This window comes from Myotis daubentonii, chromosome 18 (assembly GCF_963259705.1).
Source record: "Myotis daubentonii chromosome 18, mMyoDau2.1, whole genome shotgun sequence".
In the NCBI taxonomy this organism is placed as follows: domain Eukaryota; kingdom Metazoa; phylum Chordata; class Mammalia; order Chiroptera; family Vespertilionidae; genus Myotis; species Myotis daubentonii.
In genome coordinates, this window is record NC_081857.1 from 11622991 (window position 1) to 11647631 (window position 24641).

The 24641-nt window shown below is 40.3% G+C and overlaps 2 protein-coding genes across 2 annotated transcripts in view; both read left to right on the forward strand.

The window, feature by feature from the left end:
* Positions 1-24641, forward strand: part of LOC132221249 (membrane cofactor protein-like) — a 222403-nt gene that overhangs the window by 99184 nt on the left and 98578 nt on the right. The window lies entirely within an intron of this gene.
* LOC132221251 (membrane cofactor protein-like) lies at positions 857-23554 on the forward strand. The gene is made up of 7 exons (XM_059675416.1): positions 857-992; positions 3624-3815; positions 4459-4561; positions 11752-11837; positions 12894-13091; positions 16673-16855; positions 23508-23554. The coding sequence occupies exons 1-7, from the start codon at positions 863-865 to the stop codon at positions 23552-23554; spliced, it is 939 nt and encodes a 312-aa protein (XP_059531399.1). The 5' UTR covers positions 857-862.

Sequence of the window (24641 nt, forward strand, 5' to 3'; positions counted from 1 at the left end):
CTATTGTCCCTAATTATGCGTGATTAATGCCAAATATGAGAAAGGGCCCTGGCTCTGTTATCTGTAGAAATGGGGTGTCCACTGGCAGAAGTGGGGGATCCCCTTTCCCACTGGGTGCTTAGGGCCACAGGTCCTATGATATATCAAGAAAAAGAATTTTCTGAGACTCCATCTGCGTGCTGGTCTCTAGGCAACCTTCTGTCTAGACTCTGAGTTTCTTTTTTTTTTTTTAAGTATATTTTATTGATTTTTTTACAGAGAGGAAGGGAGAGGGATAGAGAGCTAGAAACATCGATGAGAGAGAAACATTGATCAGCTGCCTCTTGCACACCTCCCACTGGGGATGTGCCCGCAACCCAGCTACATGCCCTTGGCCAGAATCGAACCTGGGACCCTTCAGTCCGCAGGCCGACGCTCTATCCACTGAGCCAAACCGGTCAGGGCTGGACTCTGAGTTTCTATTCTCAGGTCAATTCGCTTTATTCTTCCATCCAGGTGTCCCGGAAAGGGGCAATGAGGACTGGGCCAGCTCTCGTTTCCTTTCTGCCCTTTCTACGTGTTTAGGGATAACTGCCTCTTTAAGGACATGGCAGTGAAGCACCATTTCCAGCAAACCTTGGCAGGTAGAATGGTCCACACAGGCCGGGGCGGAGCCTGAGCAGCCAGAGGACAGGATTGGTTTAGACCCCGGCCAGCCACGCCCCGTTCCAGCCCGCCATTGGCCCCGCCCTACTGTGATGTCAAGGTCCAGACCACGCCCACCAACGGTAAAGAACTTGACACCTTTTGAGTCTGGGGATTGTTGCGTCTGGGACACGCACTCCAAGGGGCAAATACTCCCTGTCCCTCGGGTTTCCCGCTGATGTCCAGGACAATGACGGCATCTTACCAGCCGCGCAGGGCATCTTCCCGCCGCCTGGAGAGTCCCTTCTCTTGGGGCTTCCTGGGGATCCTAGTGCTGGCCCTAGAGCTCCTGCTACCCACATGCTCAGGTAGGGAAGGGAAAGGGTGTCAGCTCTGGAGGGAAACTAGAGCGGGTAGGGGAGCTGGTCTACAGGAGCGGAGGGCAAAGGGAACTTTGCTTGGTGTGTGTGGGGAGGGGGGGGGGGGGAGGCTCAGGGCTTGTGGACCAGGTGATGCATGTTCAGGGTAGAAGCCTTAACCACGGATCCTCCTGGTTGTTCTGTGGGGGACCCAGAAGTGAGGGGGGACTCAGAGGCCCGCGGGGAGGGTTGTTAGGTGGTAGGCACAGAGCCTTGCAGAGCCCTAGGTGCAGTCAGTGTTTGCTGGGGGGCCAGGCTGTGTCCCTAGCAAAAGCCTGCAGGTGTTTGGGGACTGAACTAATCAAGATGTCAGAGATTAACCAAAGAACATGTATGCATATATGCAAAACCCATGGACATGGACAATAATGTGGGGAAGGCCAGGAGTGTGTGTGTGGGGGGGGGGGGGGGAATGGACGGGGGCGGGGCTGAGTGGATGAGGGCAAACGGGTGGTGAAATGGTGGACATGTGTCATACTGTCAGCAATTAACAAAAGGAGATGGGAAGCCCTGCCCAGGTGTGAAGGTGCGGCCTGCTCCTCAGTGCCCAGTGTGTGGGGTGTTGCTTGGGCCGGTGCTGGGCCCCTGGGGAGGCTTTGCCCTGTGCCCCCTGGGCTCAGTGAGGCCTTGGTGAGTGGGGTGCTGCGCCCACTGGGTTGGGCTGGGGGAGCCCAGGCCGGGTGTTACCAGGCATATGCTTTACAGAAGGGTCCAGGCCAGAGGTGCAGGGTGTGGGGCAAGGAAGCTCACTGCTTGCTTTGTATGGGGTTTGGGGAGCACGAGTTACCCAGAGAGCCCTTAAGTGAGAGCGAGCTCCAGGGCCTGGGGTTTAGAAGGATTGGGAAGGACATGCAGTGCTTTTTGTACAAAAAGGTAACAGGCTGCTTGTTGCCCCCAATCATATAGGTATTAGTTTCCAGGCTGTTGCTTGTTTTTAACTCTGGAGTTCCTTTCTCATTCTCATCCAATATCAATAATATGTTATGTACTTCCCAATGTCTTTGGGCAATGTTTTTTCTTTTTTTCACTAGGTTGGGTCCCATTTAAAGGGAGATTAGAAGCAACCTAAAAAATACTGTTAGCAACACTTAGTGAGAGATGAGTCATAAGAAAGAACAATAAATAACATCAATAAGCTTTTCCCCTATCTCTGATAAACTAAAGCTGAAAGCCATCACTAAGTTTGATTTGTGTTTCACTGAATACAATCAATACATATATACATATATATGCTTATTGTAGGAAACATATACAATCAAAGGACAAACATGGAATACTTTATATTTCCAACTGTCGTTGTATGCATGTGTATTTCTATATCTAAGTGATTTTTGGGATCCTATTATATAGAGAGTTTCTATGCTGCATTCTCTCCTTAGGAGAATTCATTCAATAAATTATTTGCCGTGTATGTGCCAGATCCTGTGCTGGTTCTGGGGACACACTGGTGACCAATAACAAACCATTCCTATTTTCATGATCCTTATTTGACACTTTTCCTGTTTGCACATGCACACACATGAACATAAACAGCGACTATGTTTTGCTCACTGTTAGATCCCCAGTGCCAGGCGCACAGTAGGCAATCAATAAAGATTTTCTGAAATTTACTGGGACTGGCGGACAGTAACCAGACCACAATGCTAGTGTTATAACCCCAGTCAGGTGCCCTGGAGGAAGGAGCATGCTTCTCTGAGAGCATTTAACAAATGGCGGTTGGGAGGGAAGGCTTTTCTGCTCAGAGGCCACACTCTGTCGCTTTGGGGCTTCTGCACTTGCTGTCCCCAGGCTCCTCCTTTCTCTTGCAGAATTGCCTCCTTGTCCTTCAAACTGAGGTGTGATGATACCCCCTCAGCCACCTTCTCTGAGCAAAATATCTCAGAGAGCCCCACACACTCCAGCTCAAATTCCCCTGACTTGTTGTCCCTCTACCAAAACTATCTTTTCTGTCCTAGCTCTACTAGAATGCAGAGATCCTTTGTGGCTTGTCACACTTAATGTTAGCAAATGCTCAATCTCTTTTCCTTCGTACAACCACTCTGTTATAAGTGCCAGAAATATGAAGCATAATATTAAGTGGGGGCTGACATCCCAGTAAAAATTCAAATCCAACAGGAACTCAAAAAACTACCTTGAGAAAAATGAAAATAAAAACAAAACCTTTCAAAATGTATAGGATACAGCAAAAGCAGTCATATGATGAAAGTATATACCTGTAAGGGCCTTCCTTCAGAAACAGATACAATCCCAAATAAACAATCTAATTTACATTTATAGGGACAAAAAGATGGGAAGGATACATACCTGCAAATAGTATTTTGAAACCAAAGTTATTGCTGCTGTCTCTTCAGTTTACTGTTGAAAGAATATTCAGGTTAATCTCAAAGAAACCAAAGCTAGTAGAATGTTATTTAAAGCAAGCACAGCTCATCATCTGGTAAAAGCCTGGCACAATCACTTAAAATCTCACCAAGGACTTTCCATTTATTCCATACAACCTGCATACTGCCAGGCCATTCTCCCTGGCTGGTGAAAAAGAGAAAATACTTTAGTTTTATGTTGTTGTTCTCTCATGCTCAGATGCCTGTTGTGAGCTGCCAAGATTTGAATCTATGAAACCCAAGGATGATCCTACACCCCCTTACAATCCTGGGTACCAGGTAAAATATGAGTGTCGCCCAGGATACAGGCGTCGTTTTCCTCTTCTTCCTTCCTCTGCTGTTTGTCAGCCTGATAACACCTGGGCACCTCCTCTCCAGGAGGCCTGTACAAGTAAGTACACAACATTTTTTATTTTTATTGCTGTAAAGATTTTCACACGTTTTAGATGGCATATTCCCCCATTACCATGATAGTTTTCTCAGATGGATGTAAATTTAGAATCTATTTTTTCAGGCTTTGAAAATCTCCAGGAAATTTTTTATTTGGCCATTGACGCTATGCGTAAATGTGAATCTTAAGTTTGACCATTAACGGCAACATGGATATAGACCTTGAGAACATTATGCTAAGTGAAATAAGTCAGTCATAAAAAGCTGAAAACTATGTGATTTCACTCATAAAAGAGATGTAAAACTGGAACTCATAGACACAGACAACATTTTGGTGGTTACCAGAGGGAAGGGTGGGGATTTGCGGGGGTAGCAATGAGTAAAGGGGTCCAAATATATGTAACAGAAGATGGTTTGACTTTGGGTAATGGGAGCACAATGCAATATACAGGTCATGTATCCTAGAAATGTACACTTGAAACCTATATACGCTTATTAATCAATGTTACCCCAATAAATGTAATAAAAATAAACAAGAAAGAAAATATTTCCATGCATTTAATAGAGCAATGTAGAATTTTCATTTTGATGCAAATATGTTTTGTCATTGGTATAAAACAACAAATTTGCAATTTTTCTTTCAGAAAAGTCATGTCCACAGCCAAGAGAACCTCCAAATGGCAAAATAGTCTACATTAGCGAAACTCTGGAGTTTGGCGCACAAGCTCACTATGCTTGCAATGAGGGGTAAGTTGCTCCTTGAAGGAATAAGGTAAATGTTTCTGGTTCCATTTTTGGTTTGGTTCTCTTCTCAAGCATTTCCACAATGTTGATTTCATCTTGCTTTCTGAGGAACAAGTTGTACTTACAGCCAATCAACCCTTGGAGACTGAAAAGATGTGCAACAAATAGAAAGAAATCTAAATTGAAGGAAAACACAATTGTATCTATCTATATCAGTGGTTCTCAACCTTCTGGCCCTTTAAATACAGTTCCTCATGTTGTGACCCAACCATAAAATTATTTTCGTGGCTACTTCATAACTCTAATGTTGTTACTGTTATGAATCGTAATGTAACTATCTGATATGCAGGATGGTCTTAGGCGACCCCTGTGAAAGGGTCGTTCAATGGCCAAAGGTGTCGCGACCCACAGGTTGAGAACCACTGATCTTATATAAAAGGCTAATATGCTAAGTGTTTGACCATGGGGTAATGACGTCACGTAGCAATGGCCAGCTTCCTCTCCCTAGTGACCACTAGCGTCCTTACAGTTTGTTCAGCCCAGGAACACCCAGGTGGAAGCATTTTACACTGTAACCAAATGTCTGTGAAGCGTTTTCCCAGGCCTCATCTCATTTGATCCTCACAGAAGTCCTGGAGTAGGTGGATAGGAGACTCAGTGGAATCCTATTTTCTTTTCATTAGCCGGGAAATGGAGATTTAGAAAGCTTAGAAACTTGACCTGATTGAAAAGAAGTAAGAAATGGTGGACCTTGAAAATGACTTCAGGTTTTCTCACTGTGCAGAATATAGTCAAACACTGCTGCAGCCCTAGCTGGTTTGGCTCAGTGGATACAGCATTGGCCTGTGGACTGAAGGGTCCTGGATTCAATTCCAGCCAAGGCCACATGCCCAGGTTGTGGGATCAATCCCCAGTAGGGGGCATGCAGGAGGCAGGTGATCAATGATCCTCTCTCATCATTGATGTTTCTATCTCTCCCTCTCCCTTCCTCTCTGAAATCAATTAAAAAAATATGTAAAAAAACAACAACACTGCTGCAGTTAAATATTTTACCCTTTGTTCTCCTTGTGTGATCTACAATAATAATCTGCTTTGTTTGGATATATTTACTGCTGTCTTGCTGACAGTTACCTGAAAGAGAAGTTGGGGTGCTTCACTGGGCTGGAAAAAGTTTAGCTAACTTTTTAGGAAACAGGTCTAATTAAGGAAGTTTATTCTATATCTATAAAAGGCTAAGTTGACTGGTGCATACGTGATACATATAAAGCTCTCACTGGCACAAATCACACGCCTATGTTTCCATCTGTCATTGTGGATTGTGAATTTGGTTCACACTTCCATTATAGAGAAAGGGCAAATAGCGATATTAAAATATTTCTTCTAACTAATTTCCTTTCAATGTGCATGACTTCGTGCACTGGGCAACTAGTCATATAATCTACAATAATAAACGACAAAGATGCTAATTGACCACACCTCTGCTACGCCCTGAGCCACGCCCACCAGCCAATCAGAGAGACTATGTGCAAATTAACCCAACCAAGATGACATCCAACAGCCACAGAGCTGTAGCAAGCAGGAGGCTTGGTTGTCCGGGTGATGGAGGAAGCCAAGCTTCCCGCCTGCCCTGAGCCAGCTTTGGCCTCCACTCATGGCAACAAAGTTTCAATTATAGAAGATAAATAAACCCCAGATACCTGCTTCCAATCAGCCTCCACTGGGAGCTTGGGTGGCTGGGGGTTGTGGCCAGCCTGCAAATAGCCATCAGCCCCTCACCCAGGCTGGCCACACCCTCATGGGGTGAAGGTCCCTGCTGGGGGGCTTAGCCAGCCTGAAAACGGCCCTCAGCCCCTCACCCAGACTGGCCAGGCACCCCAGCAGGAGCCCCCACCCTGAAGGGGCTGTGGCCAGCCTGAAAACAGCCATCAGCCACTCACCCAGCCTGGCCAGGCACTCCTATATAATAAAAGGGTAATATGCAAATTGACCCTAACAGCAGAACGACTGGGAATGACTGGTCACTATGGCACACACTGACCACCAGGGGGCAGATGCTCAATGCAGGGCTTCCCCCTGGTGGTCAGTGCACTCCCACAGGGAGAGCACTGCTCAGCCACAAGCCAGGCTGATGGCTGCCAGTACAGCGGTGGTGGTGAGAGCCGCCTCTCCCGCCTCCTCAGCAGCGCTAAGGATGTCCGACTGCAGCTTAGGCCTGCTCCCCGCTGGCAAGTGGACATCCCCCGAGGGCTCCCGGGCTGCCAGAGGGATGTCTGACTGCCAGCTTGGACCCAATCCCCCAGGGAGCGGGCCTAAGCCAGCAGGTGGTCATCCCCCAAGTTGGTCCCAGACTGTGAGAGGGCACAGGCCGGGCTGAGGGACCCCCGCAAGTGCACAAATTTTTGTGCACCAGGCCTCTAGTAAGTCATAATAAGCCTATCATAGTATTAAAAATGTAGTAATTATGGTGACATGGTCCGAAATTAAACTATAGTAGGCTGGATGGTAGGCAAGAGAGAGACGGGGTGTTAGTCAACAGAAGAAAGGGCAGAAACTCAGGAAATGTGTGTGTTGAAACTTTGAGTCAACATTCAGACCTATTTCAGAATAGTGTGAATGTAAGAGGTAGTATAGCTCCTATTCAGTAAGGTGTAGCTGACTACCAGATTTCACCGCACCCAGCTTCCACATGAACTTTTCAGACTGTCCAACAAACAGTCCAAAAGCAGTAAACACTTATTCCTCCCATCTATGCACCTACCCCAGAACTAGCCCCACGTACCCTTCTTCTGCCCCCTTATCTATAGCCAATGTGAATGCCTTCAAAATAACTTATATCTTTCTACTCAAAGCTGTAAAAGAACCCCATTAAACCAGGATGGCGGAAATGCTTGCCTTCATCTCCCTGCTGCTGGTGGATTAGACTGCATGCCCCGGACCTGGTTCTTTTTGCTGGTGACTGTATGGCTAGTCAGTAAACCTGTTCCTTCAGGAAAACTTCATTCTGCGAAGGTTTTGTTTCACAACTTTATCCCATTGTGGTCAGAGAAGATACTTTGTATCATATCTATCTTTTTAAGACTTATTGATTGGTTAATATTAATTTGTGGCTCATCGTGTGGTCTATCGTGGAAGATGCCCCATGTGCATTTGAGGTGAATGTATCTTCCATTCCATGTTGCTCTATGTCTGTGAGATCTAGCAGTTGAAGTCCTCTATTTTCAGTCTTACTTATTTCAGTCTAGTTGTGCTATCTATCATTGTGAGTGGGATATTGAAGTCTCCCAACTATTTCCGGAGAAACGCCTGTTTCATGGAAATGGGTATTTCTCTCTAAACTTTTGTCAGGTTTTGCTTCATGTATTTTGAAGGCTTGTCATTTGGTGCATAAATGTTTGTAATTATTATATATTCTTTGCAGTCTGTAAAACTGATTAAAATATAAGGTGCTTCTTGTCTCTTATAACCTTTTCTGAGTCAAAGTCTATTTTGCCTGAATTAGTATAGTGATGCTACCCTCTTTTGGTGACAATTCGGGTGGAAGATCTTTTCCCATCCTTTCACTTTGAACTTGTTCATCTCTTTGAATCCCAAGTGAGCACATAGGTGGATCTATTGTTTGTATCCATTCTGCCCATATCTACATTTTGATTGTCAAATTTAATCTATTTAAACTTAAAGTAATTACTGACAAGGAGGGCGCTGTTTGTTGCTTAAAGCTTTTTAAAATTTTATTTTGCCCCTCATTTTGTGCAATTATGTTTTCATTTGCTAGATTTTGTAATGAAATATTGGAATTCCTTTCTCAGTTTCTTTTATATATATTCTATAGTGATTTTGTTTGTAGTTCCCATGGGGATTACTTTTAACATGCTGGAGTTATAACACTGTCATTTTAATTTATACCAACTTAAACTCAATAAATTGCATCCTCATTCCTTTGGGTTGTTAATATCATCCTATCATCTACAATAATAATTGAAATACTGGCTTCTACACTATATATTTTCATTGTATGCTTTGTTTCTTAATTCACATAGAAGATAAACAGGCATTTACAGACCATTGTTACAAAATACTAGATTTAATAATTGCCCATGTATATGTACCTTCAGTGAGATGTTGATTCATATGGCATGACTTAATGTAACCAAAATATGTATGGCTGGATGCCTGCTGCAATAAAACCCAAACTTGTGAGGCAGACATGGGTGCAGAAAGAAAGAGGCTTTATTCAAGTGCCCGAGACCTGGAATTCACAGCTCAAAGGTCATCTGACCATCCTGTCCAAGCTCACAGAACTTATATGGATAGAGAGGGGAGGGATTTTCTTAATGCAATTATCTTGCTACTTTTTGGCACACTCAGGTCCTGTCCATACATCATTATAGCTTTTGGTGCACTTAGTGGAAAAATCTTCCCCCAGTACCATCGTGGCCATTAAGGGAAACTGCCTTATGCTAGGACTGACTGTCTAGATAACATTACTCACTAGTATCCTTTAATTTCATCTTTTAGGACATACTTGAGCATTTTTGCAGGTGAGATATAGTGGTAGCAAATTCTCTTAACTTTCATTTCTGAGGAAGTCTTAATATTTCCCTCACTTTTGCAGCACAGTTTTACTGTAGAGAGGATATTTGGTTGAACTTTTTTTTTTTTTAATTTGTGTCTATTAGTTCAATGTCTTCTGGCCCCCAAATTCCTGATGAAGTATCTGCTGACTATTTAGCCTCCTTTTCTTGGATTTTGGCTTTGACATTCTCAGTGGTATCACTGGGCTCAACCTGGAGAGGGATGGTCTTGCCCATCAGGGTACTCACAAATACCCGCATCTCTGCAACTGCCATCAGCTGCCTCAGGAAGGGAAAGAGGACTATGGAACTGGAAACTGCAGATCTGTCCCCAAGAGGGCCTGCGAAAGATGTACATGCAGTTTCACTGACTATTTTCAAGTCTTTTGTCTAGTACATGTCCCCTCAGGGCTTTTTCAGGAATATTCTTTTTGTTGGTTTGTGTTTTCATTGAATGGGCCATACTTTCCTATTACTTTATATGCCTTATAATTTTTTGTTGAACTGAACATTTGAATGTAATAATGAGGTAACTCTAAATATCAAATTCTCACCATCTCCTAGGGTTTATTGTGTTATGTTATTGTTTTGTTTTTTGATCGGTGAAGCGTGTCTCTGTGCTGAGGATCAGCCTGACATGTAAACTGAGCCTTCTCCTGGGCATGCGCATTCCCTCATATTTGGTGTACAGTTGTTGCTTAAATCCACAGTTTATAATGCCTGTCTTCTAAAAGGAGAAAAGTGAAAAATGAAGGATGGAGCGATGATCTCTGGGTCTGTGAACCCCCTGGAAGGATGGGTCTTGCACCTTTGGGGGAGGTGTGACAACATGGCTGCCAGCCTCTGTCTGCCTCTCTGTGATCATCAACAGCAGTGGATTATGAGAGCACAGATCCCCAAGGACATGGTCTTTTCTGCACAGCCTGGTCCCTCAGGCTGCCTATAAGCTGCCTGAAGGACACACGCACAGCTGCCTGCTGTGGGAGTGGGATGGGTAACTGCCACTGTGCTAACAGCTGAAATTGACCAATATTCCTGCATTGTACCTTTCCAAGGATTTCCTGGAAAGTGCAAGTCTTCAACTGACCTCAGAGTTCAAAACAATGACATCAGGCAGATTCTAACAGTGAAATGGTTGTCTATTTGCAGAGACATATTTTTGGTGCTTCCTACCCTGCCATCATTCCAGGATTCTCTCCTAATACATTATAAGTCAGTGAATTAGCCTTGGAGGAAAAGTCAGCTGGAAGCATGAATAGGTGGTTTTAGTCACTATATTTAAATGAGATCAAGTTAGAATATCCAATCAATAGTAGAGAGAAAGTCTACCTTTTGAACTACCAAAAGGTTAGGACAGAGACCAGCAATTTTCAACCTGTGTGCCACAGAACATGCAATACCTGACCATTTAGTTGGCGCCCTCACTTCTTAGACTTTCAAATAAAACCTGACAGCTGCCAACACAATAATAGCCAACCGGTATGAATGAATCAAAATTATACCTATTCTTTTTGCCAGATGGGCAAAAAATATATATTTTGGTGTACCTCAGAATTTTAGTAATTATTTTATGTGTGCCATGAGATGAAGAAGGTTGAAAATGGTGGACATAGATTATTCTCAAAGAAGTTTTAGCCTCATTGAAAAGCACAAAATATACATAGTGTCCAATAAAATAATAAGTGGGATTTACCACAGAAACAGACTTATTCAGGCTCATTTTAGGAGAGACCAGGAGAGAGTTCTGTGAATTACAATCATCGGAGATTTCATGGAGTAGGGGTCTCCCTGAGCTCTACCTAGGAGGATACTCTTAATCTGAAGAGTATTCATAACATTAAAAACTTGCCTAGCACTCCTGTGTTCCTGATGCTAATACACCTACTACTCAAAACCACCCCACGTAGTATATACCTTTCCACAGGTGGGGAATTTAAGAAAGGGAACCAGCCCTAGCCGGTTTGACTGAGAGGTTAGAGCGCCGGACTGTGGACTGAAGGGACCCAGGTTTGATTCTGATCAAGGGCACATACCTGGGTTGGGGACTTGATCTCCAGCCCAGGTCAAGAGGCAGCCCCATGGAGGTGTCTTCCTCACTTCCATGTTTCTCTCTCTCTGTCGCTCCCCTGCCTTCAACTCTCCCTAATAATTAATTGCAAAGATACAATTGGGTGTGGGTTAACAAAAAATTAAAAAATAAAGAGAAACATTAAGCAACTTGTCCAAGCCCAACCAACAAGTCAGTCTTGGAGCTGGGACTCGAATGCAGTCAGGTCAGCGCTTGGGCCAGATCTCACTGCTGAGTCGTTGCCCTGACAGAGCAGAATGGCATGAGCAAGGACACAGATGTGACAGTGTGCTGTGCCTGCCAGAGGTAGCAATCACCAGACTGTCAGGTGTGACAGGTTTATTTAGACACTTTGCTCTAGGCCAACGTGTGTTCATATGAAGAATCTCTGTGTTTGATTACATTGCAGATTCAGTTAACACATTCTATACCTGTCACTTCAGAAACTTCTCCCTGAAGCTACTGTAGTGCCGGAAAACAACCAAATAAAAACTTCTTCATTATTATGTGTTCTTGTTAACTGATAAACAATAATCATTTCTTTTCTCATTTAGTTATTCCTTAGTTGGAACAAAAATTCTACATTGCGAAGTCTCTGGAAACGATGTGGAATGGAGTGAGGAGCCACCACATTGTGAAAGTAAGTACATTCTCTCTTTAGAATTTAGAGCAGGAGTCCTGAAACTTTTTGGCCTGGGGACCCCTGTATTCTTTACAATTAACCAAGACCCCACAGAGCTTTTTTGCAGGTGGGTTAGTGCTATTGATATTCTTTACATTGGGATTAAAACAGAGGCATTTATAATAATTATTTACTAATTCATTTTTAAGAACAATAAACTCAATACATGTTAACAAATGCAATATATTTTTTTTTGTAAGATCAAACATTTCCAAAACAGTGGAGTGTCATTCCTTTACATTTTTTAAAAAAAATATTTTTTTATTGACTTCAGGGGGGAAGGGAGAGCAAGAGAGAGAGACAGAAACATTAATGATGAGAGAGAATCATTGATCAGCTGCCTTCTGCTCGCCCCCCATTGGGGATCGAGCATGCAACCGGGCATGTGCCCTGACCGGGAATCGAACCATGACTTCCTTGTTCATAGGTTGATGATCGACCACTGAGCCATGCTGGCCAGACACTTTACAGTTTTTCTAATCTCCTCAGTATCTGGCTTAAAGGAAGAGCTCCAGATTAATTCTGCGGCTCATCAGACAGTCTGAAGCCATTGGAAAATGTCACTGTCCACTCTAAGGGTGACAGTGAGAAAAGACAGAATCGTGGCATACCTGAGAACCACTGATTCAGGAATGGATGTAGCATTTCTCAACTAGCACTGAGTTTTCCTAAGTCATAAGTTTATTTCCTCATTAAATTGTCAGTGTCTCTTATGATTAGAAAAACTTAGTGTGGCCTCACAGATAAATACACGTGTTTCATACAGGTATCTTCTATGGGTATTTTAAAAAATGGGCTTATTCTAAATTTTCAATTCTCTATTGATGATTTGAATTGGGATAATACACTTCTTTCTATAAACTTTGTTTCAAATGGATATTGACTTTGCAACTAGATGTAGAAATCATATGGTAATGAACTTATTGAAGGTAGTTCACAGGCTATTACTAATGCCGTCTTAATCTTTTACATATTCTTTTGTCTTTCCTGTCCTCTTTTTTTTCTCTTTTTAAGAGATTTTGTGTCAACCACCTCAACAAATACCCAATGGAGAATTCAGCAATAGCCACAAAGATACATTTGAATATAATGAAGAAGTCACTTACAGTTGTAAGCCTTCAGATGGACCAGATGAATATTCCCTTGTTGGAGAGAGCAAGCTTGTTTGTTCTGGGCGTAACCAATGGAGCCCTGATCCTCCTGAGTGTAAAGGTCATAATATTTCTACTTTTTACCCTCTCATTTGTAAATAGTGTGGAAAGGTTTACCAACTTTTAAATAACTTGGCCAACATATAAAAAAATTAAAACAAACTAATTTGTTTCTAATTTAACTTTATGCATGTCAAGTAATAAACACTAGTTCTACTTTCAGAGTTTCCCACTCTTCATTCCACATGTTCTTGGCATAACTGTTTATATATTGTTAATGATTATGTATATACATGAATTAAAAAATTTTTTTGCCTTCAGAGCCTCAAAAAACACACACTGGCTTTAAGAAAGTTTTATCCTTCATTTTTCTTTAAACCTTAATTGTTGACAATACTACAGATGTCCCCTGGTTCCCCCACCATTGCCCTCTCACCCAGTTCCCACTCCACCCCAGGCTTTCACCATCCTATTGTCTGTCCATGGGCTATGCATATATGCATATAAGTTCTTTGGTTACTCTCTCTCCGCCCACTTCCTCCCTCCTTCCCTCTGATATTCTAACATATGTTCCATGTTTCCATACCTCTGGTTCTATTTTATTCATCTGTGTGTTTTTTTCTTACAATTCCTGTTTATTTTCATTTTTAGTTTCAATTGTTGATAGATATGTAATTATTGGCATTTAGTTGTTTCTTCTTCTTCTCCTTCTTCTTCTTCTCCTTCTTCTTCTTCTTCTTCTTCTTCTTCTTCTTCTTCTTCTTCTTCTTCTTCTTCTTCTTCTTCTTCTTCCCTCTTCTTCTTCTTCTTGTGGAATATCCTTCAACATTTCATGTAATATTGGTTTGGTGGTGATGAATTATATTACTTTTTTTTTCCTCTAGGAAACTCTTTATCTGACCTTCAATTCTAAATGATAGCTTTTCTGGGTGGAGTAATCTTGATTGTAGAATCTTTCTTTTCATCATTTTGAATATTTCTTGTCACTCCATTCTGATCTGCTACGTTTCTGTTGGGAAATCAGCTCATAGTCATATGTGTGCTCCCTTATAGGTAGCTAACTGCTTTTAGGATTCCTTCTTTGTCTTTAACCTTTGACATTTCAATTATGATGTGTCTTCATGTGAACTTCTTTGGGTTCATCTTGTTTGGGACTCTCTGTGCTTCCTGGACTTGTAAGTCCATTTTTTTCTACCAGGTAGGGAAGGTCTTCTGTCATTATTTATTCAAATAGCTTTTCAATAATTTTTCCTCTCTCTCCTTCTTCTGGCAACCTCATGATGTGAATGTTGGTATGCTTGAATGTTGTCCCAGAGGCTCCTTAAACTATCTACATATGTTTTTATTCTTTTTGCTGCTCTGATTGGGTGTTTTTTGCTTCCTCATATTCCAAATCACTCAGCATCCTCTACTCTACTATTGATTTCCTGTAAACTATTCTTCATTTCAGATCATGTATCCTTTCATTTCTGTCTCATCCTATTTCATTCTTTGATGTTTTCAGTAATTTCCTGAGAAATTCTCACAAAGTCCCTTGAAGATATCATTAAGATCCTCAGACATCCTTATAACCATTGTTTTGAACTCAGTATCTAGTGTTTTGCTTGCTTCCATTTCATTTAGTTCTTTTTCTGGATATTTCCTCTGTTCTTTCATTTGTGACATGTTTCTTTTTCTCCTCATTTTGGCTTCTTCCCTGTGTTTTTTTTCTATGTATTATATAAAGGTACTATGTCTTCTGCAATTGGTAGAGTGGCATTGTGTAATAGGTGTCCTGTAGGGCCCAGTGGCTCAGCCTCCCCAGTCACCTGAGCTGGGCACTCTATGTGTGCCCCTGTGAAGGCTATGTGCACTTTCTTGTTGTAGTTGAGACTTGATTACTGTTGGTACCACTGGGACAAACTTCCCCCAGGCCAATTGGCTGTAAGGACCAGCTGCGACTACAGTGGAAGAGCTGCTGTGTGGAAGACACTCCTATGGAGCAGGACTTGCCTCTGTGGGGCTTGGGTTCTCACTGAGTCTGATCCTTGAGAGTGTTGCTTGTGGATGTGTAGAGTTGTAATCTGGCATGGTTTGAAGCTGTCTACTGGGTGCACAGGCTCTGGGGGTCCCATGAAGGTGCAAAGTCAGCCACCACCTGGGGCCACCAGTCAGGAACTACAGAGCAATCTTCATATGGCTGCTACTTGTGTTGGGCTTGAAGTGCCCAGAAGAAGCCAAGATGTAAATCAAGTCATGCTAGTGCCAATGGCAGGCCTGGGGCCTCTTATTGAGGGGTATGGGGCATGCTGACACCAGCTGCTGCTTATTTGAGAGATTATAGGAAAGTCTGAAGCCAGAGCCAGGACAGGTGATCCATATGGAAAAGTCACTGCAAACTGTTTGGGTTTGCAAATTGGGGTACAAATTGCATGGGGTGGAATCTAAGTGAATCAGCAGGGAAGAGCAAAGAGTGTGAGCCAGGTTGATGGAAATTCAGGTCCACATTTAAGGAGGAAGAGCACTCTTCTGATTTAAAAGCAGTGCATTATGGACCCTATGTATTCCTCAGATTTAATCTCAAAAGATGTTCTCTTGTATATACTGCCCAGCCATTGTTTTGTTTTGTTTTTTGTTTGTTTGTGATTTTTCCCCAAGTCTGCCAAACCCATTGCTGGATCCTGAAATCAATCTAGATCAGTAGTTCTCAACCTTGGCTGCACATTAGAATCGCCTGGGAATTTTTTTTAAATCCTGATTTCTGGGCCTCATCCTCCGGAAATTCTGTTTCTTTGTTACTAATGTTGTGGCCCCACCCCATAACAAAGAAACAGAATTTCTGGAGGATGAGACCCGGAAATCAGGATTTTAAAAAGATTCCCAGGTGATTCTAATGTGCAGCCAAGGTTGAGAACCACTGATCTAGAAGATCATACCCAGCACTTTATTTTGTAAGAAGTAGAACAGAATGGGAAATACCTGAGTACATGGGTACGAAGGCTAACTATTATGTTTTAACTTAATCTCAGACCTGTGAGATTACAATATAAAATGTGGGGTTTGATCCCTGAGTTCCAGTCCAAAATATTTGGAAAACATGACCTTAAGTTCACTGGCCTTTCTATTTCTTGCACATCCCAGTTCTTGCATGTTGTTGATACCTGATAACTTTCTCTCTGCATATGTTTACATGCCTAGCTTCTTTTTAACTTTTTACCTTTGAGCTCAAGCATTACCTTATTACAAGAGCCTCTCCTGCCTTTTTAGAAGATCAGGGTACTAAGTCAGTATAAGCCTGAAATTTGAAAAATTCCTAGCACTGAAAGGCATCAAAAGTGCTTTTGAAGTTATCTGAAAATTGTATGTGGTAATCAGATCTTTCTGAAGACTTGTCAGTAATGGGAAAACTTATAGGAAACCAACCATCTGTAATGGCAGTCTGTTCTAGGTGGGAAAAGGTTATTGGATGTCTCTATATCTGTTTACCTAGGAAAGAAATGCACAAATAAAGTGTTTGTTTGTTTGTTTGTTTGTTTGTTAAGTTAACATTTTGTCTTCCATTCCTTGCCTCTTTGTTCCCAGGGGAAATTACTAATTTGTACTAGTTTTTCTTTCCCCTGTAAAACAGCTTTCCATTAATTCTGGAATTTCTTCACTTTTCAGTCGTCAAATGTGAATATCCAGCGCTGGAGAATGGAAAACTGGCGTCAGGATTTGGAAAAAAATTTCAGTACAAATCAGAGGTTACTTTTGAATGCCTGGAGGGATTTTACCTTGAAGGCAGCAGCACTATTGTCTGTGGAGCTGACAGTACTTGGGAGCCTAAGATCCCAAAATGTATTAAAGGTACAAAGGGGGGGGAGGTGGTTCTTTTTTGTTTAGAACTTATTTCTTGGACATTAAATTTCAATGATATGGAATAATGAAAAATAAACAGTTTTTGTAATTAACACATCTCCTATTCATTCCAATGACAGAAGTGGGACTTAAATTTATGTTTTCATAGTGTCTTCACATATTATGTGCATCACACAGGTGTTTAAATTTCTGTTTTCTGGCATTTCTTATGTGTAAAAATGTATAGCAATCATTTTTCAGAGAACATTGAAGCAGGGGAATTTTTATCTAAAAATATTAAGATCTAAAGGCATAATTCATCATATAAATGAAAAGAAAAGTAGAAATTATCAAGTAGTTGGTCTCATCTTCATTATATATTTTTCAGTGTCAATACCTCTCAGTATAAAACCTACAATTACTAGTCTCAGGTTTAGTAACTTTCTGTTTACATACATTTTAATATAGGTTTATTGATTTCAGAGAGAAAGAAGAAGAGATAGAAACATCAATGATGAGAATCATTGATCAGTTGCCACCTGCAGGCCCCCTACTGGGGATTGATCCTGCAACCTGGGCATGAGCCCTGATCCAGAATCAAACCTTTACCTTCTGGTTCATATGGCAACACTCAACTAATGGGCAACTCTGGCAGGCCTCTATTTCCTTTTAAGATTTTATATGGTTGGATATAGATTGTGCTTTATAACTTATACTAAAGGCCCTGTGCATGAAATTCATGCACAGGTAGAGTCCCTAGGCCGGGCTGGCAATTAGAGCTGATCTGTGGGGTGACCAGTGAGGCGATCAGGGGGGCCCCTGTTGCCACTCACCTTGGCCAGCCTGGGGCCTGTGGGCTGGGGGCAGCTGCTGCATTGAGCATCTGCACCCTGGTGGTCAGTGCACATCATGGTGACCGGTCATTTCAGTCATACCACTGTTCAGTCAATTTGCATATTAGGCTTTTATTATATAGGATAAGTAGTATGCAAATATAGATTAGTACAATTTCAAATATTACAGAAAAGTGTACAGAGAAAAACATTAGTCTCCTGTTTCTCTACTTCATTTCCTGAATTAATAACTTAATAGTTTAGTTGTCTTTTTATCTGTTACTGTTCATTAATATCCTTATATGAGTAGATATACATATTTTAGCATGTTTTGTTGTTATTAACCAGAGTCAGAATCATGCTGTTCATATTTTTTTTAACCCTCACATTTTACATTTATAGTCTTAGATTGGGATTGCATTTAGATTTATTCCTATCCTTTTAATGATGACTATAATGTATACCATATTTATTTAACTATTTTCCTATCAGTGGTCATTTATATGCGCAGAAGTTTTACGTTAATAAGTGCTTGAATGTATTAATTTTTTTCTCCAATGGCTATGTGTGTTGTGCCTTTATTACAAAAGTTGTAGGTCTTCCCCATGCTGAAATTATATAAAAAATCCAGCCATATGTTCTGATTGCATTCTTTACATTTAAATCACTTGGTATATACATCTAATGTCTTCTCTCCAACTGTTTGAAGTGCCAGTTTTTAACATACAGTAAATTCATAGGAGTTATAGTTGTCTCTCTGTTCCCATGAACTCTGTCCATTCCTGTCCCAACAACAAATCTTCTATTTTTCACTGTATTACAGTGATAAGTTAAAATTTTTATTAAATGTATTGGGCTGACACTAGTCAATATGATCCTGTGGTTTTCAGGTGTGGGTTTCTATGTAACAAGATCGGTCTATTGCTCCATGTGACTGTTACTCAAAGGCAAGTATTCTTCTGTCACCTTATATTAGGCCCCCCTTCTCCTCTCCCTACCCACTTCCATCTTGCAACCACCACACTGCTGTGTGTGTTCACGAGTTCCACTTTTATATCCCACATATGAGTGAAATCATATGATTCTTAGCTTTTTCTGACTGACCTATTTCATTTAGCACAATATTCTCAAGGTCCATCCTGTTGTTGTTGCAAATGGCAGTATTTCATCCTTTCCTCTGGCTGAGTAGTATTCCATTGTGTATATGTACCACATCTTCTTTCCCCACTCCTCTATTGCAGGACACTTTGGTTGTGTCCATGTCTTGGCCACCCTGAATATAATGCTGCAATGAGCTTAGGGGTGCACATATCTTTGCCAATACATGATCTTGAGATTTTCGGGTATATACCCAGGAGAGGGATTGCTGGGTCATATGGTAGCTCTATTCTTAATATTTTGAGGAATCACTACACTACTTTCCAGAGTGGTTCTACATTCCCACAAGCAGTGAATGATGGTTCCCTTTTATTCACAATCTCTCCAACACTTATTGCTTGTCTTGTTGAATGTGGCCACTCTAACAGGTGTAGTAGTATCTCATTGCAGTTTTGATTTGCATTTCCCTAATTGCTAGTAAGATGGAACATCTTTTCATATATCTATTGGCTCTTCATATGTCTTCTTAAGACAGGTGTATTTTCTGGTCCTCTGCCTGCTTTTTGATTGGGTTGTTTGTTTGTTTGGTGTAGAATTTTATGAGCTTTTTAAAATATTGGATATTAAACCTTTGTCGGAGCTACTGTTTGCAAATATCATCTCCCAACTGGTTGGCTGCCTCTTTGTATTGTTTTCGGTTTCTTTTGTTGCACAGCAGCTTTTTAGTTTGATAATAAAATAGGAATAGAAGGAAAGTATCTCAATATAATGAAGGCCATATATTATAAACCCTCAGCTAATATCATACTCAATGGTGAAAAACTGAAAGCTTTTCCTCTGATATCAGGAACAAGACAAGGATGTCCACTCACCACTTTTTTCCAACATATAGTGCTGGAAGTCTTAGCCAGAGCAATAGGCAAGACAAAGAAATAAAAGCCATCTAAATATGGAAGGCAGAAGTCAAAACTGTCACTTTTTGCAGACGACATGATCCTGTATTTAGAAAACCCTAAAGGGCCCACCAAAAAACTATTAGAAACAATAAATAACAGTGAAGTTGCAGAATACAAAATCAATGTGCAAAAAATCCACTGCCTTCCTGTATACTAACAATAAAACTTCAGAAAAAGAAATAAAAAGAACATTTCCTTTTGCAGTTGCAACAAAAAGACTAAAATACCTAGAAGTAAATTTAACAAAGAATGTGAAAGACCTATATATTGAAAATTACAAAGCATTATTAGAAGAGATTGAAAAAGACACAACAAAATGGAAAAATATCCCATGTTCATGGATTGGAAGAATCAACATAGTTAAAATGGCCATATTACCCAAAGCAATATACAAATTTAATGCAATCCCTATCAAAATCTCAATGTCATTTTTTTAGAAATAGTATGAGAAATCATCAGATTTGTATGGAATCATAAAAGACCCCGATAGCCAAAACAATCCTGAGGGGAAAAAAAGAACAAAGCTGGATTTATCATGCTACCTGACTTCAAATTATACTACAGAACTACAATAATCAAAACAGCATGGTATTGGCAGGGAAACAGACACATAGATCCATGGAACAGAATAGAGAGCCCAGCTATAAAACCACAAATATACGGACAAATCAATTTTGGCAAAGGAAGAGAAACACACAATGGAGTAAAAATAGTCTCTTCAATAAATGGTACTGGGAAAACTGAAAAGCCACATGCAAACGAATGAAACTGGATTACAGTTTGTTTTCATGTACAAAAATTAATTCAAAATGGATCAAAGACCTAAATATAATTCCTGAAACAATGAGTTACATAGAAGAAAATAAAGATAACCACACTTATGGACCTTGGTCATAGAGAACATTTTATGAACTTGAACCCAAAGGCAAGGGAAGTAAAGGCAAAAATCAATGAATGGGACTATATCAAACTAAAAATGATATGTTTTAATATCTGGAAGAACACTTCCTTTTCAGAAATGTTCAAGCCACTCTATGCTGATTTTTGTACATGAACTTTTATTGTATTTTATTTTTACCATTCTAACCATTTTAAGTGTACATTTTGGTGGCATTCAATACATTTGCGTTGTTGTGCAATCATCACTTCTATATATCCAAAACTTTTTCATCTCAAACTGAAACATTGTACCCATTAAACAACAACTCTCCATTTCCCTCTCTCCCCAGCCTCAGCAATTGCTATTCAGTTTTCTATGAATTTGACTATACCTCATAGAAGTGGAATTACTTTCGGTTTATTTCACTTAGCATAACGTTTTCAAGGTCCATCTGCCTTGTAGCATGTATCAGAATTTTATTCCTTTTTATGGTTGAGTAATATTCCATTGTCTGTAGTTACTACCTTTTTTTTTTTTTTTTAATCCATTCACCTGATGATAGATACTTGGGTTGTTTCCAACTTTTGACCATTCTGAATATGCTTCTCTGATAATGGGCATTTGAGTAACTGTTTGAGGCCTGTTTTCCATTTTGGGGGGTATACACCCAGCGTTGCTGGGTTATGTGGCAAATCTGTGTTTACTTTTTGAGGAGCAGCCGTACTGTCTTCCACAGCAGCTGCACCATTTTCCATTCCCACCAGTGACGCACGAAGGCTCCAATTTAGCTACTTCTAAAAATGCTTGTCAGTGTTTTTTTCATATTAGTGATCCTAATGTATATAAAGTAATAGCTCATTGTGGTTTTATCTTCACTTCCTAATAACTAGTGACCATATTGTCATGTGCTTATTGGGGTTTTGTGTATCTCATCTGGGCAAATGTCTCTGCAAGTCCTCTGCACACTTTGATGTGAGGCTTTTTCTGTCACTAAATCTTAGGAGTTCATTGTGTGTTTTGGATATTAATCCCTTATCAGGTGTATTACTTGTAGATGTTTCCTCCTATTCTATGGGTTGCTTTTCACTCTGTTGATAATGGCCATTGAGAAAAGTTTTTATCTGCCTATGCTTTGGTGTCACACCCAGAAAATCATAGTCAGATCCAACATCATGAAACTTGTCCTTTGTGGTTTTTCACGATGAGTTTTATGGCTTTATATTTAGTTCTTTGATCTACTTTGAATTCATTTTTGTACATGATATAAAAAAAAAAGGACCCACCTTTATTCTTTTTTGGGTATCTAGTTTTCCAAGAACCATTTGTTGAAAAGATTGCCCTTTCCCTACTGAATGTTCTGAGCACCCTTCCATACAATCATTTGACCATATATGCGAAGGTTTATTCGTGGGCTCTGTATTATACTCAATTGGTTGGTCTTTATTTATGCCTGTACCACTGTGTTTTGATTATTGTAGCTTTTGAGTACGTTTTAAAATCAGAAAATGGGAGTTCTCTCAACTTTGCTCTTCCATTTCAAGATTATCCTTGCTATTTCTAGTCCCTTGAGGTTCCACTGAACTATGTTGGGTTTTTCTATTTCTGCAAAAATGCATATTTAAGATGGTGACGGGATTGCATACAGGCTGTAGGTTGCTTTGTGTAGTATCAATATCTTAACTATATCATCTCTTCCAATGCATGAACACAGGATGTCTTTTCATTTAGTTCTATTGTCTTCTATTTCTTTCAGCAGTGTTTTGTAGTTTTCAGTGTAGAAATCTTTCACCTCCTTGGTTAAATTTCTTTTTAAGTATTTTACTTCTTTTTCTATTCTCAATCAAGGGTATGTTATTGATTTTGGAATGAGGGGAAGGGGTGGCAGAGAGAGAGAGAGAGGAGGGAGAGAGAGGAGAGAGAGAGAGAGAGAGAGAGAGAGAGAGAGAGAGAGAGAGAGAGATTGCTTCCCTCCCATTAACATGCCCCAACTAGGGATCAAACCTGAAAACTAGGTATGAGGCCTGACCAGGAATCAAACCCGCAACCTTTTGGTGTATCGGACAATGCTCCAACCAACTGAGCCACCTGGTCAGGGCAGATTTTACTCTTATTTGATGCTATTGTAAATAGAATTGTATTCTTCATTTCCTTTCTAGTTTGCTCATTGTTAGTGTAATGAAATGGAACCGATTTTTACTTGTTGATTTTATAGACTGCAACTTTGCCATATTTATTAGTTCCAACAGGTGAGTGTATGTGCGTGTCTGTGTGTGCAATCTTTACAGTTTTCTAGTTTAAAAAATCATGTCATCTTCTAGGACAAAGGCAATTTATTTCTCCCTCCCCAATTTTGATGCTTTATTTCTTTTCTAAATGCTCTGATTATAACTTTTGATATTATGTTTAATAGAAATGTCAAACACAGTCATCCTGTCTTGTTCCTGATCTTAAGGGAAAAACTTGCAGTCTTTTACCATCAAGTATGATGTTAACTATAGGTTTGTCATAAATGAGCCTTATTATATTGAAATTACTCAGCATTACAGAATAACCTCAAAATCATTTATTAAGTTCTCCTATATTGCCTAATTAAAAGTAGAATCACACTGAATCCATAGGTTAATATTGAGGATACACTGATAATAAATTTGCATTCTGTATCACAGAATATCGTCACAGGAGTTGTTACTGGACAGGAAGAAGAATGCTGGTGACTGAATATAAATTTATAATATTTATGATACTACTTTAAATGAGAAATATTCACATACTTTTTATAAGGAAAATAAAATTATAAGATTTTGTACAAAGGCAAAAACTCAAACCTATGAATTTAGGAGTCTGTAAGCATTACTATTTTTTACTACTTTTTAAAATTATTTCTTTTCTTCTAGAAGATTCCAAGAAAATGGTGACTCACCAATTGGGGCCAATGATTTAGGTAATATTTTGGTTATTAATAATACTCCATTATGAGACCTTAGAATTCTCCATGGAAATATCATTTTTCAGTTATGTGAAGTTCAAGAAGAAACAACCTGTCATGTGATCATTGACATGTGTATTTATTTTAATAGCACAGATACCATGACAAATGGAAGCAGTAGTATGTGTAGACACATGGAGATAATACAGTGTTTTTTTAATATATTTTTATTGATTTCAGAGAGGAAGGAAGAGGGAGAGAGAGACAGAAACATCCATGATGAGAGAGAATCATTGATCGGCTGCCTCTTGCATGCCCCCTACTGAAGACTGAGCCCGCAACCCTGGCCCTTGACCGGAATCAAACCTGGGACCCTTTAGTCCACAGGCAATGCTCTATCCACTGAGCCAAACCTCCTAGGGCAGTGGTCGGCAAACTGTGGCTCGCAAGCCACATGCAGCTCTTTGGCCCCTTGAGTGTGGCTCTTCCACAAAATACCATGTGCAGGCGCGCAGGTATAGTGCAATTGAAACTTCATGGCCCATGCACACAAGTCGGTTTTCGGCCTGGGTTAGTCTATTTTGAAGAAGTACTGTTGATATTTGGCTCTGTTGACTAATGAGTTTGCCGACCACTGTGCTAGGGCGATAGTACAGTTTTTAAGAGGTCCCTCAAATCAAACTTTCTCAATTGCTGTGTTTATTTGTAGGTTGAAATATATAAAACCTAACTTGATTTCCATGTGATAGTATTATTTTTGTAATGGCAATTTGTAAATAAATTTCCTTTCTATTCTTATCTTGTAGCCATTCATAGCCTTAACCTACTATAAGTTGGGCTAGTTTTTTTCTCTAATAGGCTGGTGTATCATACTTTATTTAGGCTCACATAGTTCACACAATATATGTTAAAGCAGTGGTTCTCAACCTTCCTAATGCCGCGACCCTTTAATACAGTTCCTCGTGTTGTGGTGACCCCCAATTTCACTGTGACAAGTTGAACATAATTAAAGCATAGTGATTAATCACAAAAACAATATGTAATTATATATGTGTTTTCCGATGGTCTTAGGCGACCCCTGTGAAAGGGTCGTTCAACCCCC

What these genes read in the sequence shown, in the direction of transcription:
- LOC132221251 (XM_059675416.1), top strand. Translation starts at nt 863, where the DNA reads ATGTCCAGGACAATGACGGCATCTTACCAGCCGCGCAGGGCATCTTCC. An exon ending in TCTCCAGGAGGCCTGTACAA is followed by an intron (nt 3,816 to 4,458) that starts GTAAGTACACAA and finishes TTTTTCTTTCAG; the next exon opens with AAAAGTCATGTCCACAGCCA. An exon ending in TGATCCTCCTGAGTGTAAAG is followed by an intron (nt 13,092 to 16,672) that starts GTCATAATATTT and finishes TTCACTTTTCAG; the next exon opens with TCGTCAAATGTGAATATCCA.